This window comes from Arctopsyche grandis, chromosome 5, assembly GCF_051622035.1.
Source record: "Arctopsyche grandis isolate Sample6627 chromosome 5, ASM5162203v2, whole genome shotgun sequence".
Lineage (NCBI taxonomy): Eukaryota > Metazoa > Arthropoda > Insecta > Trichoptera > Hydropsychidae > Arctopsyche > Arctopsyche grandis.
Window position 1 is genome coordinate 13,328,303 of NC_135359.1, and position 17,789 is coordinate 13,346,091.

The window sequence follows — 17,789 nt, forward strand, 5'->3', positions numbered from 1 at the left end:
CCTCTCAGATATGTGTGATTGTTAAACGTAAGGAGGTTTATCATAGGAAAATTTTAATGATTATTTATAATGTTATAGACTTCAATTAGATCACCTCTGATTCTTTTTGTCTCCAAAGTATAAAGATTAATTATTTTCAATCTCATATCATATGAAAGTGATTTAAGTTCGGAAGGCATTTTTGTGATTCTTCATTGGACCCTTTCTAAATATACGTCTTTTTTTAATTAAAAGTTCCAAATGGAATACGCAAATTTAAGTTTTCATGTTTATTTTAGTTGTATTTTATTTTTTTGTAGTTTCTAAATAAATAAAAACGAAGAAAAATTTAGAAAGAAAAAATAATAATATTGTAAGAAAACTTGATACAGAATACATTCTCTGTTTCGCTGTGCAAATTCTCTGTTTTCGTCGCACAGCCTTACTTACATTATTATATTACATTTTCACTTATTATTTTTTTTATTATCATTGACGGTTGACTGTAATGTAATGGAATTATACTATTTTTACCTGGAATTTTAGATGAATTTGCTATTCAAATTTGTCAAAAAGCATTTGGATTATATTATGTACATATATAATAATAATACATACACATATAATATTTATAATCAAATACGTCCTTTTTGTACAAGATCCCTATTGAATTTTCTGTTGTATTTTACAGCTTGGAGTATATATGAGGGTTTAAAAATCATCTGTTACGAATTATATGAGTATTGCACGTATCTTATATAATGGTAAAATTTTAAAAGGTAGCAGGTGAATTTTCGGTCGATGCACCTTTAGGAAGTGCTGGTTGGAAGAAGGCCAGGCCAGGCTTTCTCCGTGGCGCGCACATACATCATCGCTATCTTGTATTTTTATAGCCGCCACCGCAGATGCCTTCCTATTATTTTAAGCATTTTACTAAGGATATTACGTTTGCCACGAATGGGATACGGGGATTTGCGGAAAATTGATGTTTGAACTATTTCACCTCGTGGATACGTGACGCTTTTTTTAATGTATTAATAACAACTAACGCCTCCATTATCCACTGCTGAACAAATTGAACTTGTGCCACCCTTTTATTTACATTCATCTATAATTATCTTAAAATTGGTGCATCTTTAAAGATAATATTTAAAATGATATTATAAATCTAAATATGTGACGTGAATTTTAATTCCTAATGCCTTAGTGAAATTGAATGTATAAATTAATTTAATAGAGATAAAATTAAATGAAATATCAAGTCTACATTATTTCCTTCTTAGATCGAGGAATTAAATTAAAATGTCGAAAGGCATCTATTTGCAAATATTAAAAGTTATATCACAGATTCAGAAAATAAATACAAAAAGTGTTTACTTGCACTAAATGATGTCTCTATTATGATAAAATATTCTATATACGGAAGATTTAAATAAAAATAAATAGTTTAAACGCCTATAAAAGGCGACCTATGTATTAGTATTTCAATAAATATAAACAGCGTATATTCACATACCAACTATTAATGAATGAAATTAAAATTATTCAAATCCAATGCAAAATTTCACACATGCAACTTTGCATGCTAAGCTTTTTGGAATCATCTAAAAACGAATCTTGCCATATTTATTAATCGACTGTTCAAAATTTTTACTTCATCTATATTTTTTTATTGTATAAATTTCATTCTTACTGATTTTTCATAACTACTGCTTGTACAAAACTAAAAAAATATTTCAATAACTACATTTTCGATTATACTAATTTCGCCGTTCGTTTTGTAACTTTAAAATTAAATGGTCAGTAACTACATATGTATGAATAAACACAAATTTGTTCAGTTAATTTATCAGTTTAATCAGTAAATGTTTTTATTGAATTCAACCAAATATTCATTTTGTAGAATAATAAAACCACTCAAACGTTAAAGGTTAAAAGAAATAATTTTATTATGCAATAGCACAATAGAACTACTAAAATATATCGATAATTTAATTAAAATACTGACCAATCAACATATGTATACATATAACTGACCATTTATTATATTAACTGTTTAATGTTAATTTGGAATGTCATGTTGTTTATATTATTTACTCACCATTCATCGTAATAATTGACTAAAAGCATTTAAAATTATTGACAAATCAAAGCCATTTATTTTTATATCCACATGTAAGAATATAATAAATGATAATACAAATAATTCGAGTTTGCACGTTTACTACATTCAATTTACAATAAACAAAACAATTTACATCAGACTTAAAATCATTCACAACTCAAAAATCACATAGTACATAAATATAACTTTTAATATCACAATAACATGGAACAAAATTTTCAGACTCAGTTAGCATTATTAGGATTTAAGCACATTAAATGTTGTTGCATATGTCTTTTCATCGCACTCGATTGCGAGAAAGCCTTTTTACATATCTAAAAATAGCATGAACAATTAAAATCATTTAATTTTTAATAAATATAAACAATACTTTGTCACAAAATACCCACTTTACACTTGTATGGTTTCACTCCTGTATGTATTCGAGAATGTGATCTAAGGTTACTCGAGTTTGAAGACGCGTATCCGCAAATATCACATTTATATGCTCTTTCTCCGGTATGCACCGACAAATGGTTATTAAGCTGATTTTTTCTAACAAAAATTGAGTAATTGAGTAAATGTATAAGCGTAATTTACTTGAATGATTGAGAAGATCGCTTACCTGTGAAAACTTTTATCACACAAGGAACATTTAAATCCTTTCACACCGGAATGCAATGACAAATGGCTAAAGAAGAAAGGGTATTTTTTACCACATAAAACCAAACTTACTTACATATAAAATAAGACATATGAAAACTCATACTAAATAAAATATAAGTATGTATGTCATTTCAAGCTTTACATTATCATACTTAAAATATATAACTAATAAATCGAATTATACATTTCATACACAAATAATCATTAAATAACCTTTGTAAATGTTTGTAAAATTTAAATGCTTTTTGGCATATCGTACAAATGTGATCGCGCTGCCCAGAATGAATTTGTTTATGTATTATCAGATTACTCTTTTGAGAGAATTTTTTGTCACATACATCACACTCATATGGTTTTTCACCAGTATGTGCCCTCATGTGGAATTTCAATCCTAAAACATCCGTTCAAATATTCAACATTTATTAAATATATACAAAGTCGTTTAAAAAATTATTCATTAGTCGTTTATTTCACCTGCGGGCCATCTGAAACATTTTCCACAAACTGCACATATATATGGCCTATCACCTAAAATAAACATAGAAAATGTATATAATTTTATTAGTTACAATTTAATATGAAGTCTCGCAGTGAATGTATCCGTAATACTCGTGTGTGTCTTCTGGTGCTTAGCCAGCGAGTTGCGAAGAGTGAACTTTTGATCACAAATCGAACAACTAAATGGTTTGTCTCCGGAGTGTAAACGCAAATGATGCACCATATAACTGCGATATTTAAATACTTTACCTAAAAATATAAAAATCATATTTAAAAAAATGCATTAATATAACATGATTGTTATACGTATAATAATAATCAAGCCTGACGAGAGGGTGGGGGAGTCCGGGTAAAGTTCCAGGCTATTCGAAGGACCCATGTCAGGAGTCCGACTGACCGATTTCACAATGATTTGTCTGCAGATAGATTAGAAGATTCCTAATTAACCTTTGACCACGTCCAACACGTTCGCCTGATGGAAACTTTAAAAAATATTGGCCTGGATGACAGAGATGTGAGATTGCTACGAAATATTTATTGGATTCAGACTGCGATCAATTCGCTGATGAGATTCAATAGAGCAGGGCATCAGGCACGGATGCATCCTATCACCTATAACCTTCCCTTTTTAGCACTTACACTAAATCTACCTTTCACGATGCTCTCCAATAAGCAGATGGTATAAAGTTAGACGGCGAAACAATTACCAACATACGATATGCCAATGACATGGCACTAGTTACCCAAAAATTAGCAGACTTGTAAAGATCCCTAAGCCGCGTATATCAAGAAAGCAATCGAAGAGGTCTACATATAAATATAAAGAAGAGGAAATTTATGGTAGTCAATAAAGTGCAAATGGACACCGGTAATCTATCGTTGGATGGAGAGGTGTTAGAAAGGGTCAAGAGATTTAAATACCTAGGTACTTGGTTCAATGAAGAAATGGACCCAGATGAAAACTTGATAATCTACATCGAGACGGCTAGAACAGCGTTCAACAAAATTAAGGCAGCGCTTACAAACAAGCATCTCAATCTCCATACGCGTTTGAGATTCGCGAAGAACTACACCTGGTCAGTGTTGCTACATGGATGCGAAACGTAAACTCTGAAGATCAGGATGATCAGCCGCATTGAAGCTTTTTAGATGTCGGTCTACAGGCGTATGCTGAAGATCCCATGGACCAAAAAAATCACCAATGAAGCTGTCCTCAGCGTGATAGGGAGAGGCAGGGAATTTGTTTCTGTCATCAAGCAGAGAAATATGGAGTTTCTCGGACATATAATACGGGGTCCAAAATACGAATGTCTCCATCTGATGGCCATGAGAAAAATAGAAGGAAGAAAATGGATTGGCAGGAAGAAGTTATCTTAGCTTTGAAGCATGCGCATGTGGACCGATATGACCACCGAAGGACTGTTCGGAGCCGCAGAAGACCAATGCGGATATCTTCAAATAGTCGACGAGGTGGTCATCAACGTCTGGATGAAGACAAGACACTAAAAAGATTTTAATAAATGAAAACAAAAATTGGCTTGCGACGTTCAATTACATTTTATTCCCGTAATTGCTGTATTTTATGCCGAATATACTAAAATTTCCAAAATTTTTAATAAGATTTTTTTTTTAATTTTATCAGTGCCCAGAACTATTTTTTCCCAGGACTCGGGGTTTTTTTCGGCGGCCCTGATAATTAATATACAGGATTATACTGACCACAAAGTTCACATTGTTCTTGAACTGGTTTTCTTCCAGGCTTTTGAACAGTATCACTGTTTTCATTGCTTTTATTATGTTTTTTATTCTAAAATTAATAAACCAGATATATGTACATATGTATTTTAACAATAAATTTTATCTCATATACCTTATTTAAGATGTTGACTTAGGAAACAGTTACCTGATTTTGTTTCTTTTTTTTGACTTTCTTAGTCTCTACAATAGGCTCACTACATTCATTCGAAGTTATGGCAGGTTTAATTGTTTCCTTTACGGTATGTTCTGAAGGCAAATTCTCTTCTTCGATTTTAGAAAAATCACAATCATTTTCTATATCCATTGCAGATGAGTCGCTGCAGACGTCAGGTAATATACTTTCGACATTAAAATGGTTCACAGGAAAATCAACAGACAAAAATGATATATCAGGTTCATTATCTTTATGTGAATTTTCTTTATCGTCACTATTTTCACTATTATCTTCTGAATTAAAAATAAAGTCACTCTTATTGCTTATTGATGAAATAGTAGGATCTTTTTGATTTAGATTCCAAACTGGCAGTTTGGAATCATTATGATCAGTCAGTTCAATAGTCCCTTGATTAATTGTTGCGTCGACGGATTCAAACAATTTTGCAGGCAAGTTGTCCAATAATATATCATTTTCATTGAAACTTTCACATTTGAATGATGATGAATTCACTTGACAATCATTTTTCGGCAGAGGTAAATTATTAAACGCCTGTAATGTAAATAAATATATATTATAAAAATTTCCTTTTAGTATATTTACACATGTAAAAAAAATTACAAACATTTAAACTTGAAATTATTCCTGGCTCGTGTTTCATCAATGCCAAATCTGAGTCTCGCAATCTGAAATCTATCTGGTGATGAAGTGAAACATCTTGATTTACACGGTAAGTAGTAAGAGAGAAATCAGTTTGCGCCAAATCCAAACATTCACTTGTTACATTGAAATTAAGTGGTTTACATTCAGCTAGACAATCCGGTTGATTCTAAAAATGAAAATGCGACAAAATAAATTAAATACTTGATCATTTAAATCTAAAATACTTTACATATGCAAACCTGAGTCAAATCAATATTGATCGATGGACTTTTTTCATTTGAACTTCTATTCAGTATTTGTCGTATATGAGCGTCAGCAGCTTCACACTGTTGTTTGAATTGATAAGCGATATCTAATTTATTGTGGCACTTATAACATATTTGTGATGGTAAACCATCCCCCTCATACACCTGAAAGTTAAAAATTAATAAATCGTGTAGAATCAGACCCCTGCTTTGTATGATTATAGAAGGTCGAAATCGATGTGGATTTTGAAAATATACTCTACAAAATATCCAGGTATTCAAGAAGAAATGTGACTGATGGAAATACCTGTACCCAAGCGCAGGCCATAACCTTCGCCCAAAGTTGAACTGAACGTCCTGCTGAAAAAAATAAATTGGAGTTCTTCTTGGCGGTGGCTGGCGAAAGACATACACGACATATTTCCTCGATATTAATTGACATATCGAACCGATAAATTTTGTATCACACTGACAGATGCCTTGGTGCTGCCATACTCATGATACTTTGACAAATGTTACCATTGTAAAAAAAGTACCTTCAAAAATGTTTTTTTAAATTTTGGTTCTCGTGTGGTATTCGTGCACTTTATGATAAATAAAACAATTTTTAAGCTGAATAATATTCAAAACCATAAAATTTCATATGTATGTACAAAATCAGATTTAAAGAAAATAACCTAAAATAATTGAATATATTTTAAAATTCATCTACAAAAATTAAATCACATACATAATATATATGTATGTATATAATATCACTATTCTATGTGTCTGTGTAAGATAACGCTCGCTGTACTATTGTAGTCGTTTCGATTCGACATATTTACGTCACAGTTAAAACACTGCCAACAAAACGTACGAAGATAATACAGACATCATAACCAGGCGTGGCTCATGCATAAGAACTGCGGCGCTGCAGCACTCCCAGAAAAAAATCGCATTTACAACTTGTATTTAGATATATTTGACATACTCATTAATAATGATTATGTCAAATATCTAATCATTATTATTAAATTATATTCACAAGTTTTAAATGTATACAAATGTTATTTTTTTTGTATTTTTTCTGGGGTGCTGCAGCGCCGCAGTTCCTATGCACGAGCCGCGCCTGATCATAACAAATTAACAAAAAACTTCTATATATATATACAGTGGCGGACTGGGACTGAAATTAGTGCATGCCAGGAGTCAAAGGGGGCCCCCAGGGTTACAAAAATTTGTCCCCCCCCCATATAACAAAATTTTCTTCTTTCCATCACGCTAAAAATCAAGGGTAAAAAATAAATGAAATTTAAAAAAATGGAATAAACAAATTTAGGTATGTACAAGAAAAATGGCAAAAGCAAAATAGATCCATAAATTACATTGTATATTTAGTTTTAACCCTTGTCCTAGGTAAGAATGCAAAATTGAATATTTAAAAAAAAAATCTTTTTTATATCGTAATAAAAATGGAAAATATTCTTTGCATACACCTTATTGAGTTATAAAATATGAAAATTTTAGCTTTTTATAATTATTTTTTCAAAAATAACCTTATTATTTTCATATTTTATAACTAATTTTTGAAAAAATCATTATAAAAAAATATTATGTAAAAAGCGCAAAAAGTGCCGCAGGCGAAAAATTTTTTCCAAAAATCTTCACATGGTTAACAAAAATAGACCATCAAACTGAGTCACTAAAAAACTATCAATTAACTTCTACCGATTGTCTTTTCACTGTACCTATGTACATACATATGTACGTAATAACAACAAGCGAAAATTCGAACTCAGAATCGATCACTGATCACTAGTCACCGGACCCAGAAGGTGCCGCGTATTGTTCAAAGGTTGTAAATGCATTGTTAAAAAGGATTTACAACAATGGAACAATGGATAGCACTGTGACAATCCTACCTCTACTGATCACGTTTACATAATATAGAAAAATATTTGCGGCTCTGTGTGTCTGAGTGTGTGTTTCTGTGTCTTTTTATTATTTTTATTATTTTATATATGTATACGTATATATAAAATTATTTTTATCTCAACCGGAAGTAGTACTTTTACCCTATAAGATCGAGGTATTTTTATTTTTTTCTCGGAAACATTTCAACGTATCGAACTGACATTTCATATCTATAATTATAAACCTAATGCTTGATATATAAAATTTCGTGAACACCCGTTGACCGAAAGTGACAGTTTACTCCTGTTGGTAGTTTACCGGATTTTTCTTCCACTGTTTAAAATTGTGTATTTAAATCTTACTATTATATATCGTCGAAGTATGTATAATCAAATGTTATTTTGAAAGTATGAAGTAAATTTAAATAGCTGGTTGATAATGAATCGTCCTATCAAAATTGTTTTAAGCAATTCAGTTTGTATTATTCACGGAAATTCGTTTATTCCCATTTTTATTTCAGTAGGTAGTTGTTACATAGATATTGGTATATACATAATCTTGAGGTTGGAAATGGGCCCGGCAAAAGGGCCCACGTAAATGTTGAAACTTACATTTCGAGCCTAATAAAAAAAGTAAACCGATCCTTGCGCTGTTAAAGCAGGTATTAGTTGTTTGTGTATGTCGTAAGATAATTTGTTTTGTTGAAATACCTAAACTTTAGGTCCCAAAGTGCAATATCCTATAAATTTTTACACACGTGAAGTAGTTAAAAAGTTATTTAATTTTAATGAGGGCCCATATTTTCTAACAGATAGTAGGGCCCCCATGCCATCGGGCATGTTCGCTTGTATGGCCAGTCCGCTACTGTATATATACTGTTTGCGACCAATGTTTCCTCTAGGCAAATTAATCTCTGAGCGTTTAGCGCCATCTATTGAATATGTATTTAATTAATATTTCTATTGGTGTTTTATATTTTTATATGTAGGTAGGTAGGTAGTTTTTAACATTTTTTTCATACTAAGCAATTAAATATAAATATTATATTAAATATATTTAAAAAAAATACGACCGCGTGTGGATCGAACACAGAACCGACACATTTCATTTAATTTTTTAATAGCTTAATATGCCATAGCCCATGCGATGATATTCCATCGGGCACAACACTAGTGTATTATAATTATTATTTATAGACAAATAAAATTTCACGTAATATTAAAGTTTACATTTTGTTTTGAAATATGTAATAGTTTGTTAGTATCAAATAATAATAGTTTGAAATATGTATTGTTTTTCAATAGTTTCAAAGATGAACAGCAGTTTTATGATTAGAATATAAATACACATTTGACCAATTTTATTTAATTCAAAACCAGAACATTTTTTCCAAAACATACTTCAATTATTAATAACGAACATCAAAAAACCGTGGGCGCACATTTATGAAAAATAAATTCATATTTTAATGCTCTCGTGAAATTCTACACGAAATTGGTAAAAATTATACTTCGCGTCTTACATTTGAAGTTTCAACATTCAACCACTGGACCGTAATTGTTCGCTAAAGAAAAAAGTCTTCGGCAGGTGTATTTGTTGTTAGTAAACAGAGGAATTTTCCGACTAATTTGCCAATATTTTAATAAGAGATTTCATTTTCGCTGAATTCTTTGAATATTTCAATCTATCTATTAGATAAAAATTGTAATGGTAAAAGTATATCATGAATTATCAGCACATACTGTAAAAAACTAGTACGAGTGGCCACGTTATTTTAATAGTTACAGTATCTATAGAATCTATGTACATACATATGCAGTTTTTCTGTATTGTACAAAACAAATCATTTTAAACTGAATTTGCACTAATTTGCTCAGAGCACTCATTTTTCTTCATTCATACTTTTCTGATCATTATAAATAAAATAAGTTTTATTCCGACTCCAAAATATTTTCAAACAGTATTAATCAATTTTAAAATTATTATGGAATAATTACAAATACCTATATACTATATATTTCATAAAATCGATTTCTGTTAAACAAGACAATTTAAATGCTTCCACTATGTGCAATATTCTATGTATGTATTATAATTCCAGTAATAGTTATAAAATAAATTTATCAAATAGTATGGCTTCGTTCTTCAGATTTCGAATATTGGGAACTGGAATCTTTTTCGCGTTTTTCTCTCGCTCGTCGATTTTGAAACCAAATTTTTATCTAAAATTAAAACAACGCCTAAGAAACATCAAAACTTATTATGTTATAAAAAAAATCTTAATAGCCTACCCTTGTATCTGAAAGATCAAGCTGTTGTGAAAGTTTCACAATTTCGTCTGGACAAAGATATTGCGAATTCTTGTAACTTTTTTCCAACGTTTCTATTTGCAAGGCCGTGAACGGAATTCTAGGATGTCTACCCGGTTGACGTTTGGCAGTTTCTTTTTTGTACGGACCTACATATGTACATAAGATAAAACGAAATTGAATTACAACAATCTAGCAATGGAAAAAATGTTCAATTAACTTGTATTATTATTACGAGGTAGTTTTGGTGGATGATATCGCGTACAATTTAACCATTGAAATGTATACGGCTGATAATCACTTCTTTCATAATCCATTTGCACAGAATAATCAACAATCATTTGGTTCGTATTTATATTACACTGACTTGAAACATTTTTGTCGTATTGTACGGAAGAGCATGTATTTTGACCAGCTCGGTTTAGTATGTGATCAATTGAAAAATTACTCGAACTTCGATTTTCCTGAAAAACACTTTTATTGTACAATTCAAACTTTCACTGCTTATAATTCGTACATATATATTTATATATAAATTTCCATAAATTTTGACTTAAAAAATAAATTAAACTAACCTCATTCTTCATAATGAATACGTATTATTCCAATTAAAATAATTCACATGTACATATTTACAAATATAAATTTTACTATCTTTTTTTTCTTCAAAATGTACGCACGAACGCGTTAAGTTTAATTTTCACAAATGTAGGATGTTCCGATAAAAGACAGGGGCGTACTATTCGTACAATCGGAACTGAACAATTTTATAAACTTCATAGAACCGCCCCTTCGGATTTCCATCCAATGGCAACGAATGCTTTATTATAATAGGAACCAGATTATTCAGTAGCAACAATTGAAATCACTTCCCTCCCTTAAAAAGAAACATGATATGTTTACGGGATAAATTTAGAAGTGGATGCAAAAAATAACAAATTATTATGTAAGCATTGTTCAAAATTTTTATAATAGCCACATCGTCTATTAGTTTTCTAAAAAATAATAACTATGCATATACAATTATAGGTATATGTATGATGTCTCACACACTTTATAGAGACAAAAATATTATCATTAATACTGAAAATAACAAAAATGTGTCAATTCATAATGGTCACTGGACCAGTAACTATTCGAAATATACCTGAAATCAGTGGCACACCCAGGAGAGCCAACATGAACAAATAAATAAGAAATGCTTGAAGATTAAACGCTTTCAAAAAACTTATTGATGGTCTAATTTAATATTCAATAAAAATCCCAAACAGCTATTTTTAGCTATAAAAGACCCGAACAGCTATTTTTTTTTCGTTCCGGTTCAGTAAAAAAAATTCGGGTGTGACCAACCCATGACTTTATCTATGTATTTGAGGAATATAAGAAGGTTACAAAAAAAATTTGATATTGAACCGTAAAGATGTGATAGCGATACAAATTGAGCGCAAATGTATGGAAACTTGCACAAGACAAAAGTTCTACTTCCGGTTGTCGGATTTTGTTCAAATTTTTACTTTATCTATGTAAGTAGTAACAATAGATGAAGTTTTGTGATCATGCGAAAATTCTAACTCGAGATTTTGACTGATTCGAACTCAGAATCGATTACAGATCACGTTTTCATGATCTAGAAAAAATGTGTGTGTGTGTGTGTGTGTTGATATCGATATATTTTTGTAAAAGTTTCTAAAACATATTTTTAATAGACAATTCCAAATTATATATTTTAATTTCACCGAACCGAAAAAAATATCGGTTCGGGTAACTGAAAAATATACATAAATATGCACACAAAGTCGTGTGTTGACGACATCAAATTTTTCGCAGTATGTTTACAAGTCGCCACTCTTTGTGTAATATGATACAAAATGGGGCGCATGGATCTAAATTACACGGACCATAGTATACGTCACTCTTTATTTGGATTAATTTATTATAAATACGCAAAAAAAAAGTTGTGGCCAACATAAAAATTACTACATTTTTCTAATAATAAAATTTTATAATGCACATTTGTAATATGCATTGAATAAGAAATCGAAATAATTGATAGTGAAATAGTGAATGTTGAAAAAGGATTTCACATTTTTGATCACTTTCGCTAAATAATATAAGAGCATATTGTACTTTTGGTCAAAATGAATATTTTTATATTATATAACCTTTTCAAAAATAATATTCCAAAATCCACCTGCAAAAAAAGTATCAGAAAAACACGATAAAAGTGATACAATGTCGATAGTAAAAAAGCTTTCACTCTCCACTGGAGAAATGTGATTTTGACATTAAGAGGTTTATAAGTATATAAATAATATACATATGTTATGTGTATATTAATTTTATTTTGAATTTCTCCACAAAACTGTTTTAATTACAGAATTTATTCACAAATTTCTAAAAATTCTGGATAACGGCGCAAACACACTGGATCGTAAGGCACGCACGTGCTCGTGGTTTCCGGCTGAGAATGGCGTTTCTTCAGGTCATTATAAATTCGTACAATCTTATTATTTCGACAAGTTTCTCCTACATTTCTTAAAATATGGGAATCACCGTTTTTCATCAACCTGTGTCAGTACGAGGACAAAATATCATCGAATCAACACTCAAGGGGGATGAGTTTCGAGAAGATCGCGACTGCGCAGACTTAGCATGTCACCTTTTTGTTTTTGTTTTTGTGCAAAAAAGACATCTAAATCGTACCGAGAACGATTATTTTTATCTTCTTTTTATTTTTGAAGTGCAATTTCAAAATGCAAAGTAATTACAAAATTTTGAAAGTTTAAACAGTTTTTAGAACAGTTTAAAAATTGACATAAAATAATGTGAAATTTTCGTTGAAAATCTTTTTTCGGATTAGAAAATTATCGCCACTTCCTGTGACTTCAATGAACTTTAAATAAGATATTATTGGTGTTGATAAAATAACAGCGTGGAATCACTTCGTTTTCCTAAAATGAAATATGATCATCTGCGAAATATCAAAAAACGCAAAATATTTTCTCTCAGCTACAGTTATCATCACTAGAAAGAGCGAACAAGATTTCAAAGAAGACTTGTGATTGTGTTGTATCGTTGATGACATTAGTACAACAGTGGCTAAGTGATTTTATGTATGTCTAATTCCCAATTTCAAGCTTTTCAGATAATAATCGAGGGGTGTGGTTTCGTTTTCCGTGTACATCCCACAATTGGACCGATTTCGTAAGCGAAGGGTCCGATTTGAAGTGGTTTGAAATGGCACCGACCACTCAAGGGAGCAGATGCTCACATATGTACATGAAACGTATCCAATTTGGCCATCTCAACACTGTGAAACTGATAGCCATCTATGTGCAACGATGCGCGTAACTAGCGCATTTATAAACGTTTTAATGCAAATCATTTATTTGTGAAACCCGATACCTATGTAAAGATTACATGTTGTTAGTTCTCATCGCGTGCGGTTCATCCAAACAAACCGCATCGCCTTTTGTTACAATAACCACTTGGAAAATCAACAAAAAAAAAACTATACACACACACACATAAACACACGTCACACGCTTCAATATGCATACGTACGTTTCTCACAGAATACAATTTGAAATATTAATTTCGTAATCTTAAGCGAAATTGCTTTTGACCTTATTTTGTTGTTGTTTGTTTTGATATTTTCCGGTACTTTTGATATCGGGTATTTATGTATACATTTGTGATTAATAGCATAATCCATGCATGGTCAGATAAGTATACGTACATACATATATAGCCGAATGTAATATAATACTATACATATAACGAAATCTAATGCCTAAAAATGTTGACTATGTAATATTAAGTATTTCATTTATAGCAACACTTACGAATCAGCGTTAATGTAAACCTTATTAATGATTTCATTGTTTTCTTTCTCTTTAAAAATGATATTGAGATTAAAATCTTTCACTTCTACAATTAAATCACATTACATTTTGGATTACCTTCGTTTTTCTTAGCAACAATTTTATGTATATTCAAAATAAGGCATAAATTCTTATTAAATGTGTAATATTTCATGTAAAATCGAATTTTTACCATGGCAGACCTTTGGAATACGTTACCAAGTCAAATTTCAAATATGTACATAAATACATAGTACATGCCCATATTAGAAAAAAAATAAAAGTAGAATTGTATAAAAACTTTATATTTCTTGATTTAAAGTAATATTTACAATAATCATAAAACATAATATAATTTATTAAGTAGACTTAAACATTTGAAATGTCATCATTACTGTTAAAATATTAATTTTCATATCGAAGATAATTCGATAGATATAGGTACGTGCAGTTTGACTGAATATTATGCTTAAATAGGTATGTATATTAAAATATGTTATAATTAAAATACATTTTTATTTGATTTCAATGATATTTGATATTAATTATAATAAATAAAACGATAGTATCATAAAAATACTTATCACTCAATTCAAAAAGAAATAATATGATTTTAAAATTTATAATACAATTTTAAATTATACATTATATGTAAACTCAATAGATGCATCTTATAATTTAACACAGAGAAAAAAGACAGACTGTGATTGTACTTTTATCATCAAGATTGTTAAAAAAATCGTTTTCAAATATGCATTTTCTTAACTAAAAAAAAAAGATTTTTAACGATAAATGCGTGGTGCCAAAAATATAAATAATCGCCAACTTATTAGACAAAGGCAAAATATAAAAATGACATATTTAGTGAATGTCAGCCAGTGTCACTCTCTCCATTGCTTATTTTTGTCTGTGAGTGGAACATAACAAACGTCCATTAGTACTTTGGTAGTAATTGAACCGTCGGCGGATTTGTCAACCTACAACAAAAATCCAATAATAATAATCCGAATTTCTTATGATTAAACTAAAATGTTTATGTAAACAAAAAGAAAGGTATATTACCTGAGTTAGCCGCTGATCTCCCCCAGGTCCCACTGGAACTATTAACCGCCCACCAGGTTTCAACTGGTCTATAAGCTGCATGATTATAATCATTATTAAAAATATTCCATCAAATTTATATAGAGCTGATTAAAACAAACTTACAGCTTGTGGCATTGTAGGCGCAGCGGCTCCAACATGAATTGCATTGTATGGCGCACAAGACTCATAGCCTAATCTTCCATCTCCAACTGTGCAATAATAAAACGTAAAAAAATCAATCAAAAATAATTATAACAAAACATAATAGCAAAAAAATATAATGATCAATTTTCATATCTGACCCACAAGTTTGATTCTTTCGGACTTTAAAAGCTCTGGATGATCTTTATTGATATTAGTCGTAGCCATAGAAACCAAAGAAGATATATGATCGATTCCGATAACAGTGCCGGTCTCACCAATCATAATAGACATGCAAGAAGTCAAATATCCAGAACCGGATCCCACATCCAATGCATTTTCTCCGGGCACGAGATGATTTTTTAGATATTCCAAAACGTGTGCATGCTAATGTTAGACAAATAAATAAAAAGATTTACCACTCAAATATTATTGCATAAAAACAAACTATATTTCCTTTTCATTATGAAGGGATTATATTTTTATATATAATCCCTTTCATATATATATTTTTTGCACTTGACTGGTTAAAATTTACAAACTTTGAAATTATCTATAAATAAATATTTACCATGTGTGGAGCACTGATGGTTACAGAATATCCAATCGGTTGAGGTGCATCCATGTATGGAGAAGTTGGACAATAATTCTTTCTATCAACGGCTAGCATAGCATTTTCCACTTCATCAGAACGTATGACATGATTGGCTACAATTAGAAAGCGCAAACGATTTAAGGTAAGTAGCAGTGGTCACATACAAAATTTATTTAAAAAATCACAATGACGTTTATAACTGTCAGTGTCAATTTTACCAGTTTAACAGCTGATTTGACAGGTGGGTGTAGGAAAGGGAATGAAATGTCAAGTGAAAGGAAAGGGAAGGGGACGAGATAATGGTGTCTAAGTCAGCGAACCTCTAAGACAGCGAACCATGTCGGGATTGTCTTTCCCATGACTGCGCCACGCCATCCCAAGACGAGATGAAAAACCGACAGCTGCCCAAAGGGCCGATTGCACCCCTCGCTTACACCACCCCTCCGCCTCCCTTCGCCACATCTTACACTTTCCGCCACCAACCGTTATCATCAAATCATAATGTCACAGAGGATTCAGTTCTCCAACTGATCACAAGTTACACCTACGCTGATAATTTTGAATATGTTTCAACGTAGAGAAATACTTGTTCTTGGCCATGCAGAATTCGTTAGTCAATAGAATTAAAATAATATTTATTGAATTCAAATTACGGTTCGGTGATCATTGGTCACAAAGCGCTCCCCCAAAAGTCATGAAAACCTCTATAACAGAACATCTGGCAGCCGAAAAGCCCATCATACTAACGATAACTATCATACTAACGAAAACTCGAGTATCAAATATTCCGAATTCGCGGTTTTCATAGCAAAAATTGTTTTTGTGACCATCACAATGTGACTAATAATCCAATAAGCTAAAATTACATATTTACGGTAAATTAATACTGATAAAATTCTTAGGGACACAATAGATAATTGTAATATTGTAATATTTCCCCTACATACTTATGTACCTATAATCTAGAATGTCATTTGGACCTATAGATATAGATGAGGCATTGCAAACAAATTTGCCTTAAGAAGGCGGACCCAATAACGGAGTGATGTGGGGGTTAAATGTACGGGGAAAGTAGGCAAAAATGTCAATCGACTTAGAAATCAGCTACCTACCTATCTACCTGAAAGCTACCTACCTATCTATCTGAAAGCTACCTACCTACCTATCCATCTACTACCTACCTGAAAGAGTGCACTTTTTTCGTGTGCACTCTTCAAAAGCTTGAAAATAGCTTGCTTTGAGAAATATTTGTAAAACTCATTTATCTTATGAAATGAATTGTCAGAAAGGACCGCTATTTTATAAAGCTCGCATTTATTGTTTTGAAACGGCTTTGGCTTTCACTTAATTTTTTCTGTAAAAATCTAAGATGAGATCACGTGCATAATTTTTTTCAATATTCTCAACTTTATACATAAGTTCGTGATGAGTCGTTGTATTTATTCGTTACAATTTTGAACATATTGTGTAAAATCCTAGAAAGACAACTCTCAAATTGGTCAAAAATTCCTCCCCCCCCCCCTCCCGCCAAATAAAAAGCTGAAATGATGCTCCTGTACCCCCTAAAGTTGTAACAACTCCTTAACAAAAACTTTGTGCACAAAAAGATGCTTGCATGGGAACAGGATGCGTACCACCTATAATTTTTTATCATTGCATCAATACAATTAATTTGTCATATGTTTACTTTTAGAAAATGGTCTTTCTAACTGGCAACACGTCGAAATCCTATTTATTCAAATTTATAATACAAAACAAAGTTTAATATTACAAAAAAATCTACTCATTTGTTTTCAATAATGCATTTCATTGTCTAAATTAAAATGGAGTCAAAA

General features: G+C 31.0%; 3 protein-coding genes across 4 annotated transcripts; all 3 read right to left on the reverse strand.

Annotated features, from left to right (window-relative positions):
- Positions 1–2,110: 2,110 nt before the first annotated feature.
- LOC143911753 (uncharacterized) lies at positions 2,111–6,584 on the reverse strand. 2 transcript variants are annotated; one of them, XM_077430775.1, is made up of 11 exons: positions 6,375–6,584; positions 6,062–6,232; positions 5,785–5,988; positions 5,151–5,711; positions 4,967–5,054; positions 3,359–3,496; positions 3,224–3,277; positions 2,963–3,140; positions 2,709–2,774; positions 2,494–2,638; positions 2,111–2,418 (listed from the first exon to the last, which is right to left on the reverse strand). In XM_077430775.1, exons 1-11 carry the CDS (start codon positions 6,507–6,509, stop codon positions 2,329–2,331), a joined length of 1,830 nt encoding a protein of 609 aa, XP_077286901.1. In that variant the 5' UTR covers positions 6,510–6,584; the 3' UTR covers positions 2,111–2,328. The 2 variants fall into 2 exon arrangements, with proteins under 2 accessions (XP_077286901.1, XP_077286902.1); XM_077430776.1 differs by lacking the exons at positions 2,963–3,140; positions 3,224–3,277 and having other exon boundaries at positions 3,319–3,496.
- A 3,502-nt stretch (positions 6,585–10,086) lies between these two features.
- LOC143912328 (homeobox protein H17-like) lies at positions 10,087–10,589 on the reverse strand. Its single transcript, XM_077431613.1, has 3 exons — positions 10,508–10,589; positions 10,255–10,421; positions 10,087–10,185 (listed from the first exon to the last, which is right to left on the reverse strand). Exons 1-3 carry the CDS (start codon positions 10,587–10,589, stop codon positions 10,087–10,089), a joined length of 348 nt encoding a protein of 115 aa, XP_077287739.1.
- Positions 10,590–14,422: 3,833 nt separating this feature from the next.
- Positions 14,423–16,413, reverse strand: Pcmt (Protein-L-isoaspartate (D-aspartate) O-methyltransferase). The gene is made up of 6 exons (XM_077430764.1): positions 16,275–16,413; positions 15,931–16,067; positions 15,521–15,746; positions 15,342–15,427; positions 15,198–15,272; positions 14,423–15,112 (listed from the first exon to the last, which is right to left on the reverse strand). The coding sequence occupies exons 1-6, from the start codon at positions 16,327–16,329 to the stop codon at positions 15,017–15,019; spliced, it is 675 nt and encodes a 224-aa protein (XP_077286890.1). The 5' UTR covers positions 16,330–16,413; the 3' UTR covers positions 14,423–15,016.
- Positions 16,414–17,789: the final 1,376 nt, after the last annotated feature.